The sequence below is a fragment of the Bemisia tabaci genome, chromosome 2 (genome assembly GCF_918797505.1).
Source record: "Bemisia tabaci chromosome 2, PGI_BMITA_v3".
Classification (NCBI taxonomy): domain Eukaryota; kingdom Metazoa; phylum Arthropoda; class Insecta; order Hemiptera; family Aleyrodidae; genus Bemisia; species Bemisia tabaci.
Genome location: NC_092794.1, coordinates 6,398,418 through 6,413,661, shown reverse-complemented (window position 1 = coordinate 6,413,661; position 15,244 = coordinate 6,398,418). Strand labels below are relative to the sequence as shown.

Sequence of the window (15,244 nt, the reverse complement as noted above, 5' to 3'; positions counted from 1 at the left end):
ACTACTCTGATACTCTGAAACGTTTTTTAGTAATTCGCCATATTGGAAATGCGAATACGGCGATGGATGAATACTTTGAACAATGATGATACTTTGAACAAAAAAGTGTGGCCCGTCAAAATTTGAAGGTAGATGGTGACCATCAGTCATCAGCATGTCTACTTTGATCGGAATTTGATCGTGTATCCAGGGCTATAAACCCGTCTTGATATGGCTGAACATAATCTTCTGTTGATTGGAGTAATTCGCCCTCCGCCGATTTACGCACTTCTCTGTCTTCGGTTGTTGGTGGTTCCTCTCTCCTGGATGAATTATGGTTATCATCATTATTGTCTGAGCCTCCGCCTTGCGGATGTTCTGGCTCATCAAATCTTTGGCTGTTCTCACCAAGTTCGAAGAAGGTGTCATCATCATCAATAGCACCCGTGAAAAGTACTCCTTCTTCATCTCCAATGTGGAAATCATTCTCATTGTTATCATTTGAACACAGCAGGTTCTGTAACTCATGCTCATCTACGTTTTCACAATGAATAGGTTTAAAAGGTACCCTTGAATGATTTTGTGGCAAAACGTTGTCACACAGGTACACAGGTAATGCTGAGATTTGGTATTTTGCTTTTGAACTTTTCTGGACAGCATTTTTTTTCTGTGGATCGTTTTTCTTTTGAGATAACTTGGTGGGCTTTTTCTTTGACTGTGATGCAGTTTCATCTGGTTCTGTTTCTTCGTATCTTGAAGGAGCAGTGATTTGCCTCTTTCTTTCCCTTTCCATGGGTGAATCAGTCGATTCACCAGAATGCTCTGTAAAGTACATCATTGGGGAGAAAGCTTCTCTGTAGGTCGCTGCAACACAAAAAATGAGAGAGGTCAATCTTCATAATTCATAATCTTCAAAATTCATACTTTAGGATTAGACGACTTAATGACACAGATATTAACAGCTTTTTTCTCTGCAGAACTTTAAATGTAAAGCTTAATGTAAATGTAAATTTACACACTTTAAATGTAAAATGTGAAGCCTAAATCACGATTTATATGGGTCTTCAAGCCATATCACACAAGGGAAAGAAGGAGAAAAAGGAAAAGAAAAAAAAATTGGCTGAACAGCCTTTGCCAATGAAAATCGGTACATTTATTTATTTATTTATTTATTATGTAAGTACACCTCCTTTCAGCTACAGGAATCAACAGTGAGGCTGATTTGCAAAAACTAAATATTCTGATAATTCTAGGTGTCAAATAATGAAAATTTCTACGATCCTCAGCATTATACTTTCAAAAAGTCTATAACTACGAGTTTGTTTATTTTTTACACTATTTCTCTTTTAAACTTGAGTTTAAAAGAGCAGAGTAAACATCCTGATCACTGTCAACACATTTCTTAATTAGTTTTTAACAGACCTAACTGTATTTTCAACCTGGCCATTAGACTTAAGGTATAGGGGAAAGGAAGTATCAAGATGAATTTGCCATTCTGATGTAAAATGTGCAAATTCTTTAGAATTGAACGGTGAACCATTATCTAACATAATTTTAACTGGTATGCCATGGCGAGAGGATATGGATATTAAGGCATTTACTAAAAATTGACTTGTTGAAGCCCTTTTGAAGGAGACTACCTCTGGATATTTGCAGTAATAGTTCACAAGAAGAAAATATTTTTTGCCGCTGATTTCAAAAAGATCAATGTCTACTTTTTCAAAAGGCAAATTAGGTATTTTATGTGGTTGAAGAGGTCGTTTCTGATTGTTGTTGGAGACTTTCATGCATGTTTCACAACTGCAGCGAATATTTTGAATGTCTGATTTCATGAACAGCCAGAAAACTAATGACTTAGCTCTTTTAAAACATGCCTTAAACCCCAAGTGACTTTCATGAATATTTCCGAAGATTTCTGGACGTTTTGATTTGGGTATGATTATACAATTAAACTGAAAATCAGGCCATTGTGCACCTGAATTTGGTCTTTATATTGAAAGTAAGGTTTCAATAGATCATGACATTTGTGTTTTGAGGGCCAAGCTTCAAAATAATATTGTTTAAGAAGATTCAAAACCTCGTCATCTGCAGTAGCATTTTTTAATTCTTCCTTTTTCTCTTCTGACACAGCCAAGTCAATGGAAAAATCAAGGATTGCAATTTGGTATTCTAAATCCTTCTCAATTTCAAGGGAATCCGGTAAATTTTCTTTAAGGGGTGCCCTGCTAAGAGTATCAGCAACCAATAACTTTTTGCCTGGCACATACTTGACAGAAAGATCATAACGTTCAAGTTTAAGCATAATATGTTGAAGTCTTAAGGGGATATCTTTGTAAGGTTTCCGAAAGAGAGTTGATGGTTTGTGGTCAGATTCTTTGACCATAAAAGAATTGATCAAATGTTTTACAACAAAAATATATAGCTGGCAATTCTTTTTCTATCTGCACCCTTACTATTTGTGAAGGTGTTAGAGTAGTGGAGGTAAAAGAAATTGGTCGCTTAATTTGACTGATAAGAGCACTAAGAGCATCTTTTGATGCATTGACAGACAGGGTCACAGGCTTCTTGGCATCGTAATTTGCAAGAACCGGCACATTACATATTAAATCTTTCAGGTTGTCAAACTCTGTTTGATGATTAAGTGCCCATTGCCGAAGGCTATCTTTCTTCAACAATTTACGCAGATTTTCAGTTTTGAGAGCTAATGTCGGAATGAAAGATGCAAGATAATTTATGGTGCTGAGAAACCTCTGCAAGCCTTTCTTGTCGGTAGGAGGAAATAATTCCTTGATTGCTTTGATCTGATCTGGATCTATTTCTACTTGACCTTTTTTTAAGTATGTATGTAGTCTGAAGCTTGACAGACCCTGACATTCTCTCCTCACACATATTTTTATATTTTCCTGTGATATTTTTTATATTGTTAGTGTAATTTTTGAATTTTTGAAATTATAGAAAATCCATAATTTACATTACATCATTATTTTTGTTCTTCCTGAATAATTCCAATCTTTGTCAGTTACTTGGTATGATCTAAACGTCCTTGTGACTTTCTCTTCACTGCTTTAAAAATTATATATTGAGTTGAGCCAGGGTGTTTTTGGAAACTCAAAACCTCGGAAATGCAGCAGTATATCTGTTCTAGTGATAGCTTAATTAACTAATTTTTTAAAAGTGCCCATCTTAAGTTACACATGCTTGTGTCTTTTCCCATTTTCCTTAAAGGACTATTCAGGGTAATAAAATTCCAGTTATATTGCAAAAAATAACTTTTACTATAAGCCTTTTACAGGCAAACATATTACTTTTTATCTCTAAAATAATAATTTGCTTTTAAGTAGGCTTTAAAAAAGAAGGTAATTTTGCCCTTGTATAAATACACACTTAACAAAGGAAATTTGTTGAGGCATTGCAAACAATTTCAATCATTGAGCAACTGATCAGTCAAAAAAACAACATGAATACATGCATTATTAGACAACTGAAATCATGGGCTTTTTAAAAGGCCCAAGATCGACTCCAAACAATCACATGCCTGGAATAGCAAATAGTTTTCTTATTGCTACTTACTAAAAAATTGTCAATTGAAAGGAAAACGATTGTGTACATTTTATTACAATACATTTATAAAGTTTTTTTAAAACAAAGAGAAAGTTGCTCAATTTTGAAAATCTTGCAATTGCCCCGGCTCCCCTCTGCTAACTGCAATTCAGTTGGTATGGCTGATCAGTTTATTTCTTCTTTTGACTCATGTCCAACATCGGCGCCAAGATGTCAGAAAAAAATAGACTCATTTATAAAAATACCTAACTTTTTTAAAATTAGTTTCATGTTTCGATTCACTCGGAGGAAACAAATATTTTAACATTTTCTTCAATTTAGAAAAAGAACTTCAGTCAACACTAAATTTCTGGGAAAAAGTTGAAATACTCCCAAAAAGGTAGTCAATCAGCAAGAATGAAAACGCACCAACTCCAAAAAATAAAAATTTCCAAGAGACACAAGAAACTGAGCAGTAAAGAAAAAGCTTTTTGGTGCCTAAGGACAAATATTTTGGGACACTTGAAAGGCCCAAGTTGAAACAGGTGCACTATCCTCAATAGCTCTTATGAAATTTGGGCATTTTTATGATTTCAAGTCGGTGTATTTTCATTCTCTGATCTAATTGTCTTTGAAAGAATGTTAAAAAGGGTTTCTTATAACCAACATTGCATAAGTAGATTAGGTAAGTATCTGTAGGATATCAATTGGATCAAGTTTACCAAAAAATGGACTGTAAAAACTACAAAAGCAACCGATCGCATAGTGATGCTTATGGATTTCTTCTTTCATATTAAGCAATTACGAATAATGGTTAGTATCAAATTTTTGAGTAACCTGAGACTGTCCCCTGGATATTAACTTGAAGACCGAAACGAATAATTAAGGGGGGAGAATTATCAAATTTAAAGTTTCGTACTTTCTTGTGCCCATTTCCTATCTTACAGCACCCATATTCCCCCTCTTTGTAGATCCTTAGTAGCTAATGAATTCTCTTTTTTGAATAATACCGCCAGTTCTTCGAGCGGCAACTAGCCAATCAAGAATTTTACGTACCACTTGACAACAGTAGTACACGATGTTGATGTTTGTTTATCCAATTTTAGGTTAAGCCAGTTGTAAATGTATCAACGTGCTCATCATAAATTTTCATTTTTTGCAGTTGGTTTCATCTATAAGTGGATGCTTGCATTTTTTCAAAAGTTTCTATCAGTTTCATACATTTATGTTCAACTACCTTACATCAAATGACCAAGTATTTCCATCTTTTAAACTAGCTTCCGAAGCTCGCTTCAGCTCAAACCTGCCGAGGAGTTCATGATATCAGAGCTTCAGTGAAACTACATTGTATTGTAAGTCCTTGAATATGTTCCTTAAAATTTAATGCCACAGGTTTCATCTTTATTTCACTGATTGGTTTTAATGCAATATGTTTTTGCAGAAATGATCCCTAGGCAATCGTCAGTCGACATAATATGTCTTTTGAATCATTTAAATTATTTATGGGAGGGGCCCCATGCATCATTGTTCAGCAACAATTTAGCTTTAAGTATGAGAAGGTTAAGCAGACGCTAATGGCAGGCAGGTCTTGTTTTTCCTTTGACATCCTTGTGTAAATAATATGTCGACGGTGTAAGTCTGCAATCATATAGATGCTATTAGTGGCAACGTCATCATAGGGATTCTCCATTATATCGAATTGGATCCAAACAACAACTTCGGCATAACCACTTTCAATGCTACCAAAGCAAAAAAATCGATACATGATCGATAAACATCGCTTTTCTGTGACGTGGCACTAATAGTGTCTATGACTCGATTTGTGACATTGCAAGCTTCGTGTCATACATTATTTTTTGAATGGAAAACTACCCAATGGGAATTCTTTAAAACTGCCTTGATTTTTCTTCTTTGTGCGAAGAAAATTCTGCATAAACTTCAAGGAATGATCTGCCGTGCTAAGGAACGCCGTATGAGCCTTCAGGCGTTGTCAAATTTCCCCTGGCAAGTTACTAATTTTCAGGAAAATTTTTGAATATTTGTCTACCAATTCCTCAGATAATTTTTTTTGTAATTTGATCTAAAACTTCTGAAAATTTCAAGGAAAAATATTCATAGGTTTCCTCAAAAAGAAATAATATCGATTCGTTGTCCTTCAAAAAAATATAAAGGGAGCGGAGATTTTTAAACACCGGAAACGAGATACGTGGTCAGGTAGTTTCACCGTCCATATACATTTTTCATTTTTTTCACCCTGTATCCTTTATTTCGTAGAATCACCCTAGTGTCACATCAACGTTGAAGAAACTACTTGAAGAAATGCAAGAAATGATAATTCTTAGGTACTGGGTTTATAGATCATTCTCAATTATTTTACAGGAAAGTCGTGTATCTATTTTATTCATTTAAACATATTTGGTTCGTTTAATTAGTTTCAGATTTCAAACCAATTCATTCAGATGTACAATGAGCTCTCAAAAGGGAAACTTGAGCAGATCCAGACCTCAAAAGCATAAAAATTCTGTCGCTTTCAAAAACACCCTGCATGACAGAACCCCGCAGACCATTAAGATTGTCAACAAAAATATTGTGAACGTATGCCTCAGATGCAAAGGAATTCTTGACTGGAAAGTTAAGTACAAAAAGTATAAACTTCTGACCAAACCAGCCAATTGCACCAAATGTAACCAGAGGACTGTTCTTGAGGCGTATCACACTATCTGTCGCCCCTGTGCCAGTAAGCTCAAAGTATGCCCAAAGTGCGGGAAAAATGAATCCTTAGTGAAAGATTTGGAGGAAAAAGAAAAAGAGGAGCTCGGCGAAAACTCAACAGAGGATCTGACAGAAAATGTCAAGAAATTAAGTGTCAAAGGTGAGACAATCAACAAAATCTTCTACTTATTTTGCATGAGATCAAGCCAATGGTTCATGTCATGTCAGGAAGCCGAAATGATGAGTCCTAATAGCAATGACATTTTTAAAAAAAATTTCAAAAACTCTTCAAAAAACTGTCAAAATTGTCGTATTAGGAAACCCTTTTTGGCTAATCTTTAAGTAAAATTTGAGAAATAAGCGTTCAAAAAACTCTGAAAATATCATCGTAGTTTTTTAAAATTTTTAGTGTTGAAAAACTACAGTCGATTTTTAAGAGTTTTTTCACACTCTTTTCCTCAAATACTTCTCGTAAATTTTACTCAAAAAATAGCCAAAGAGGGTTTTCTAATACGAAAGTTCTAACAGTTTTTTGAAGAGTTGTCCTTTAGAAATTTAAGAGTTCTTTTAATGTTTTTTTCAACGGTCGTCGCTAAGTAGCTCTGTGATTGGGGCGTATCATGTTAGCATCCATTCGCTCTCATCTGCAAACAGTTTCAAGTGGAAATTTATGATTACCATCACTTACATTTTGAATCGAGACAAATCATGGCACAGTATTGCAAAGCAGTCTTTATTTTTCTGATGGGTTCTTCTGCGAGAGACTTGCCCCAGATTGATGGCCTAGTGGGTGTTTCTGTTCATCAAGCGGAGAGAAACAGTAGAATTGAAGATGATCAGCAAGCTTGAAAGTAGACTTCTGGTGTAGGTACTCTCGAAATGAAAAACGTTAGCAGGGTGGCAAGCGTCAGGGAAAACCGGGAAAACCGGGAATTGTCAGGGAATTTTGAGTGACCGGGAAAAGTCAGGGAAATGTCAGGGAATTATTGCCGCGGTCAGGGAATTTTCGTAGCGCATCAGCGCAGCGCATCTTATGAACTAACGTGTACATTACGTAGCAAACAGAGTTCCGTCCCTCCTCCACTATGGAACGCCGTTAGTGTCAAAACCCTTTTCTTGCGCGCGCGGAATTTTTTCTGGCGCGCGGAATTTTTTCTGGCGCGCGGAATTTTTTTTCGGCGCGCGGAAAGAAAAAATCAGTTTTCGATGAAAATCTCTGAATTTCCGGATTCCGCGCCGGTTTTCGATATATTTGCGCCGTTTGTGTCAAAACTATTTTTTCCGGCGCGGCGCTCCAAATCTGTTCCGCGCGCGGAAGTTTCGATATATCGATTCCTGCTCGCCGTTTGTGTCAAAACTATTTTTTCCGGCGCGGCGCTCCAAATCTGTTCCGCGCGCAGAATTCTCGATATATCGATTCCTGCTCGCCGACTGTTTTTTCCGGCGCTGCACCAGAAAATAATTCCGCGCGCCACTTTTTCGATATATCGATTTTTCTGCGCGCGGAGAATATTATCTCTCTTTTGAACGATTTCCATTATCGATCCTCTGCGTGCCCCTGCCGTATGTGGGTCGCGGTCGTGTAAACAAACGCAGATTGATAACACAAATGATCCAAACAACTCGAAATCTCTTAATTTTAATTAATTTAAATCCATTTTCGACTTCAACCAAGCATTTGGCAATAATATTCATCGTATTTTACAACCTGGAGCCACGGCCTATCGGCTCATTTTAAGGTGCATTCTGAAAATCAGTTTTACAAGTCCAATGTCCAAACCCAGACTTTCTTCTTTTACTTTTTTTTAACCATTCTCTTTTCACTTTCGCCTCAAATCAAATGTTTTGCAGTTTTTTTATCTTAAGTAAGTGGTCCTGAATTCATTCAAGAGTTAGAAGTTCACGATTTATTTAGTATTATAGCCTTTTGACCTCTTAAGCTTTATCGATATGATCTCATGTAGTTCGAGGTTTCTTTGGCCCAAACCAAGTGATTACTTACACATCTGATGTGAGTCTTATGGCTCTTCAAATTCGCAGTGTAGAATTAAATCAGAGACTACAGTTACTTAATCCAGTTCTGCTCTCTTGTTCAATGTTTGTCATAAGTGTTTGTTCGTGTCTGTTCTTTATAAGTGACCACTGTAGTGCGTATACACAGTTATGCTATCGGTACAGGTATTATTTCTTGTTTTCTACAGTCAGGACTTTCTCTTAAGCGCAATAATTTACCAAAGAAATTCACCTAGTTGCGTAAATAATTTGGTGTATAGATATTCTGTTAATGTCTCCTTGCGGTGATGCAAAGTTTCTGAGATCTGTCATAAGTGGATTTTGCATTTAGACGGTCACTCTTGCCTGATAAAATTACTGCTCTAGCAGCTTCAAATTTATACTTTGATCTCTGATTCATCACTAAATGACACTCGTGCGGTGTCATTTATCTTTAATCAGTTCAAAGCTATTTCGACAATGAATCATCAAAGGTCCGATCGAAGAAGGAATTTTCTGGTGAGTGCTGCGGCTGAACCGACATCACAACTCAACTTTCAAAAGCATCAACTTATAAAAATTTATGAGGAAGTGGTAATGGTAAGTGGAAATCATGGTAGTGCTCGCTTCTTTCTTAAGCAAATTGTGCGCTCAAAATTTCAAAATCTACTCACCTGCATGTATATTTGAAGAGGAATACGACATGATATGTAGCAGGCTACACTTCATCTATTAATAATACGTAAATTTGTCTTCAGAGCATTCTTAGGAAACTTCCACAATTTTTAGTTTTGTTCCTGAGAGAAAATTTTGAGATAACTCTGCTGGTATTCCCAGTGTCTTTTCAGAAATTTTGTACTGCGTAGGTATCATCAAATACTTAAGTATCAACAGATATTGTACAAGATAGAAAATTTATTTGAGGATTCCTGCTAGTATGTTGTGTTTCCTGCAGCAACAAGGCTCATCACATTTCATGGAATGAAGTAATCAAAAACTGCTTACTTACCTACAGCTTGGTCAGTTTCATGTCTTTCTAGAGTGAAGAAAATATTTTTTTTCTCTCTATTTAAGAATTCAGGGTGAATCAAACCTGTCCAACAAAAATTTTAATAAAATGCCTTTGTTCAAAAACACCTAAGAATCATTTCAATTGTAAAGATGCCGACGATTCTGGTTAAAAGTCCGAAAGTCGGCTGATTTACTGAATTTCTCAGGTACAGACGGATGGAAGGATTTTGAAAAGACATAGAATTACATCCTCCCATAAGAATAAGTCAGGAACATGGTTAAGGTTATCTGGGGATGACATTTCTAACATTTCGTTGCATGATTTTATAATCGAAGAGAAACAGAAAGTCTGAAACTTTGTAAATCTACGTACATGGTTTTCTAGTTAGGCTATGACATCGATATGCTCGTTTTGTTATCAATTAATCTCCACAAAGGTAAGCATACCTACAAACACTGTTCCACAAGAGATACGAATGTAACTTGTGATACCTAAGTGACTTTACAAATCTTACCTGTTAAACTACCAGCTACCTGATTATTGAAACTATGTCAGCCCGATATGAAAAGACATAGCCCTATCTTCTCCATGTAATATATCGGAATTTGTTGTCTTGTCGGGTTGCTCTAAGCCTTCAATAATCGGCCTGCTGATGAGTTGCAAAATATTTCCACTTCCAGACGAATGATCATGTCTTGGTTGATGCTTTCGATAGTAGAGTTGTGATGTCGGTTCAGCCGCAGCACTCACCAGAAAATTCCTTCTTCGATCGGACCTTTGATGATTCATTGTCGAAATAGCTTTGAACTGATTAAAGATAAATGACACCGCACGAGTGTCATTTAGTGATGAATCAGAGATCAAAGTATAAATTTGAAGCTGCTAGAGCAGTAATTTTATCAGGCAAGAGTGACCGTCTAAATGCAAAATCCACTTATGACAGATCTCAGAAACTTTGCATCACCGCAAGGAGACATTAACAGAATATCTATACACCAAATTATTTACGCAACTAGGTGAATTTCTTTGGTAAATTATTGCGCTTAAGAGAAAGTCCTGACTGTAGAAAACAAGAAATAATACCTGTACCGATAGCATAACTGTGTATACGCACTACAGTGGTCACTTATAAAGAACAGACACGAACAAACACTTATGACAAACATTGAACAAGAGAGCAGAACTGGATTAAGTAACTGTAGTCTCTGATTTAATTCTACACTGCGAATTTGAAGAGCCATAAGACTCACATCAGATGTGTAAGTAATCACTTGGTTTGGGCCAAAGAAACCTCGAACTACATGAGATCATATCGATAAAGCTTAAGAGGTCAAAAGGCTATAATACTAAATAAATCGTGAACTTCTAACTCTTGAATGAATTCAGGACCACTTACTTAAGATAAAAAAACTGCAAAACATTTGATTTGAGGCGAAAGTGAAAAGAGAATGGTTAAAAAAAAGTAAAAGAAGAAAGTCTGGGTTTGGACATTGGACTTGTAAAACTGATTTTCAGAATGCACCTTAAAATGAGCCGATAGGCCGTGGCTCCAGGTTGTAAAATACGATGAATATTATTGCCAAATGCTTGGTTGAAGTCGAAAATGGATTTAAATTAATTAAAATTAAGAGATTTCGAGTTGTTTGGATCATTTGTGTTATCAATCTGCGTTTGTTTACACGACCGCGACCCAAATACGGCAGGGGCACGCAGAGGATCGATAATGGAAATCGTTCAAAAGAGAGATAATATTCTCCGCGCGCAGAAAAATCGATATATCGAAAAAGTGGCGCGCGGAATTATTTTCTGGTGCAGCGCCGGAAAAAACAGTCGGCGAGCAGGAATCGATATATCGAGAATTCTGCGCGCGGAACAGATTTGGAGCGCCGCGCCGGAAAAAATAGTTTTGACACAAACGGCGAGCAGGAATCGATATATCGAAAAGTCCGCGCGCGGAACAGATTTGGAGCGCCGCGCCGGAAAAAATAGTTTTGACACAAACGGCGCAAATATATCGAATACCGGCGCGGAATCCGGAAATTCAGAGATTTTCATCGAAAACGGGTTTTTTCTTTCCGCGCGCCGAAAAAAAATTCCGCGCGCCAGAAAAAATTCCGCGCGCGCAAGAAAAGGGTTTTGACACTAACGGCGTTCCATACTCCACATGGCAACAGTGTTCCACGATCGGTCATTTCCGTCCGACTCCGTTGGGTGTCGTTCCTTTTCGTCGGTCCCCCACTCCTCCGTCATCGTTGTGACTTACCAACCTATGCACACTAAAAGAATGATCCTGTCGGTTATTTCGTTGCGCCCGGCGGCTTTCGGTAGGGGGAACTAACAGAAACACGCGCGGATCGGGAATCGTTGACAACCGTGTACCAATAAAAACAATTTTATTAATAACCTCGAGTCAGGTCCGCGCAGATCGTGGTGTATACTATGCATAGTTCGAATCTGCCGTGTTTTGGTAGAAAACATGTAAGGTTGGTGCAACTGCATGGCTGGGCGGTGAAATCCTCCTAACCTAACATCGTAAATGAAGTGGTGCTGGTGCTGAACTGAACTGTCCGAATTTCGGATTGTTGGAGACAAAGCTCTAGGATGTGCTCAGGTAAGTTTCGAATACTTCAGTTCTTTTCTTTTTCTCATCTCCGGGAATGAAAAAGATGCTCAGTTGATATCACCGGCGGACCTATTGGATGTGTCAAGTCATTCCTGTCTCTGCATTGTTGTAAATTCAGTTCCAGACGTCTGCATATTCACACTTGAAATGTAACCATTTTTCCCAATATTTTGTAGTGAAAATACAAATATTTCTTCAATTATTTTTCTCATGAGGGCAAAGTATTTAATTCGTACGAGCATTATTGTTTGCCTGTATCAAAAATAGCAATACTTTTTTGATCTTCAGGATCTCTGACCACTTTTTTATGCTCAGTATACTAAATGTATCAGTTTCGCTATGTTTTGTTTAATTAATTCAATTAGGTATTCTTGTTCACTCATACTCAGATCATTACTACTTTTATGATTTCATTGATCTGTTGTTCTAAATGTGTCTCTTCTAAATGCATTAAGTGCATTAATTTGTTTCAATATAAGTGCTAGTTTCTTGATCTCCCAGACCTATAAGTTTATTTGTTCCTTTTAATTTAATAAATTTATGAACTTTTTTCTGTGTTCAAAATCTTGTTTTCTTGCTTTCTGTTTTTGCTCCCTCATACCATGTTCAGCATCTTTCTACAAAGTACTCCCTGAATGGCTAGTGTTATTATCTTAGGACGAAATTTTGTAGCTATTACGGCACAATCTCATAGCTTTTGCAGCTGACCGATTTCAGTGATTTTAATACAGAGACTGATTCATCGTACGCCACTCCTTCCCTTTCATACATTATTAAGAAGTTAAATGAAAATTTAAAATTTTAATTAATGTGTGTAATTTTTTTTTCTGAATTTTCTTTGATTGTGAAATGGTTATCTCTTTTTATCAAAATAAGTTAAAGATGTGCATTCCAGGCTATAATTCATTCAATTATTCAGCACCGAATTTACCCACAACATTCTGAGTGCAACTGCGCGTCGATGACTTTAAAAAGTCAGGAAATTTAATCGTATTCAGAAAAAGTCGCGGTCTCTTGCCTACAAAAAGTCAGGGAATTTTATTGTAAAGTCAGGGAAAAGTCAGGGAAAAGTCAGGGAATTTTGAAATTGAACTTGACTTGCCACCCTGGTTAGCCCCTCTAGTTTTCAGTCTTTGAAAGCTGCAACCATATCAGAGGCAGATGTTCTGTTAATTGTTATGGTCTCGAATCGCTGAATAACTACTACTTTGAAAATAGTCCATCAAAAGGATTAAGTATAAAAGTACTTAAAGTCCTTGAATTTTGAACTCTCTGCTCAAAAGCCTGAGGATCTTCACTCAAAGCTTCTCTTGCGGAAGTTTGAATTAGAGGGCAAATTGAAGTATAAATGACCAAAAGCAGAAAATGCTCATCTCAATGGCAAAGTTTAATAAGTCTCCGAATAGGTTTGTTTCATTTTTATCAAGGGAAATTTATAGAAATATTTCCTAGCAATTTTTTTGTGATTTTTTCAGAATGAGTGAGGAAAATGCACAGTTTGCAATAGAAACTGTTGGTCAGTGTTCCTCTAATAAAAAATTATGAATCAAGAGAGGAGACTTACAATGTCTCAACCTGAGATATGCATTTTTCGACTTCAGCTGTCATTATGAAGTTTCTGAGTTTAGCCATGAATATTAACTCATTTTTAAAAAATCAGTTTTTTATGATTGTGATATTATCTGGCTGAATTTTAATCTTTGGGGTGTTTTGTTTGATTTAGTCACTGACATACCTAGTTTCCCTTCCCTTTAGTGCCTCCAGATTTCCTATGCCAGGAAAAACAGAGTAAATAGAAATAATTATTTGATATTTTAATCAATGAATGACAGGGATTTCAAAAAGAAACCCTGAAAATACAAAGAATTTAGTCACCTCACAGTAATAACAGGCAAGTACTTTACTTTTTGGGTCTCTTACTGGTCTCTTTGTTTAATACCATTTGTTCAAGTTCAGTACAAACACAGAAAAAATTCAGAAAAGGTTTTGGAACTTTAGAATTTGGTATTTACCATGAATGCTGATTATCTTTGATCCAACGTTAGCTAGTTTGTGCCCCGTCAAGGTCATGAGTATGACAAAAAGATGTTCCTGTGATGCTGCTTTTAGATCATCAGGCTTATATGGCAAACTGATGCTATACGCTGAAAGTGAACTGACCCTAAAAAACTAATTGCAAACTGAATGAGACAGCTCTCATTAAAGGTTGGACTAAAAATTATTTTTGCTCTGGTTAAAAAAGCTTTTCAATTGTTTGACTGATCTGCCCCTATTTTTGTGTCTTTCCAGCATCACAGGAATAAATGTTGATAATGCGTGAACAGAGCTGAATTGATAGAAATTTACCTGACACTTTGCATTTCCTTTTTTTTCAGACAAGAAAAAGAAGAAGAAATCCAAAACTGAAGATGATTTTGACTCAAGTGACTTTGGCTCCAGTGACTTTGATTCCGATTTTGAATGAATCCTCTAGCTGTGAAGTTCCAGTGAAAAAAATAAAGAGGGAGTAACGCAGGTTGTCTCTCTACCGGAGATAAGTAACTGTACTTGCTGTTAATTTGAACAGCAGATTGATTTTGTCTCTTGATCAATGGTTCTAAATACTGTCACTCAATTTGACAGTGTTCAGCGAAAGGGAACTAAGTTTTTCTGAAACAAAGGGTCTGTTCCTTAGTTAGTTGAAAGTATTCTCCATAAGATGCAGTTTTAATTAATTTGCATTTTCTCTCTTTTGATCATTTAAATTAGGAAAAATTATTGAGTTGTTGAGGGCATAATCAAATACTTAAAAATGTAAGTATTTCTTTCTTTACTTGTACTTTTCCCATTATTTTTCACTCCCGTATAGTCATGATAGGACCAACTGACCACTCAGTTCCTAACAGTGCTTTTTTATTTCAGCTTTCTTCCCAAGAAGTATAAATGGCCCAACTAACTAAACACACTGAATAAATACTCAAAATTTTCTCTAACAAATTCTGTTATCAACTAGCTAATTACCAGACAAAATAACCTGAAAGTATTCAAATTAAAAATCTGACACTTAAAGTGTTTATCATGATAATTAACGCAGATTTCTGTGAGTCACTTCAACCAGCATGTATTTTTTTTCTGCCAAGGAAAGGAGTTTCCCTTTGCTGATCACTGCTCAATATTTTCCTTTACAAAATGCCAACAATTAATTACAGAAGTGAGAATGTTTTCTCATTTCCTCTTTTTTAGTTTCAATTTATCTGCTAACTCTACATTTGTTCACCTGTGATATTTTGATGAATTAGCTTCGGGTTCATTTTTATTCTGACAAAAATAATTAAAACTGTCAAGTAAGTGTTCCGTTAATGTCTTTTTTTGTATTATTAAAAGGAGTTTTTCGTTTTCATACTAAA

At 36.2% G+C, this 15,244-nt stretch overlaps 1 protein-coding gene across 3 annotated transcripts; it reads left to right on the top strand.

Moving 5' to 3' along the window:
* Positions 1-4,598: 4,598 nt before the first annotated feature.
* LOC109031850 (uncharacterized protein C9orf85 homolog) lies at positions 4,599-15,244 on the top strand. Of its 3 annotated transcripts, none has more exons than XM_072296628.1 (3): positions 4,599-4,866; positions 5,952-6,391; positions 14,234-15,244. In XM_072296628.1, exons 2-3 carry the CDS (start codon positions 5,986-5,988, stop codon positions 14,320-14,322), a joined length of 495 nt encoding a protein of 164 aa, XP_072152729.1. In that variant the 5' UTR covers positions 4,599-4,866; positions 5,952-5,985; the 3' UTR covers positions 14,323-15,244. The 3 variants fall into 3 exon arrangements, with proteins under 3 accessions (XP_072152729.1, XP_072152728.1, XP_018899186.1); XM_072296627.1 differs by having other exon boundaries at positions 4,599-4,871; positions 5,958-6,391; XM_019043641.2 differs by having other exon boundaries at positions 4,599-4,871.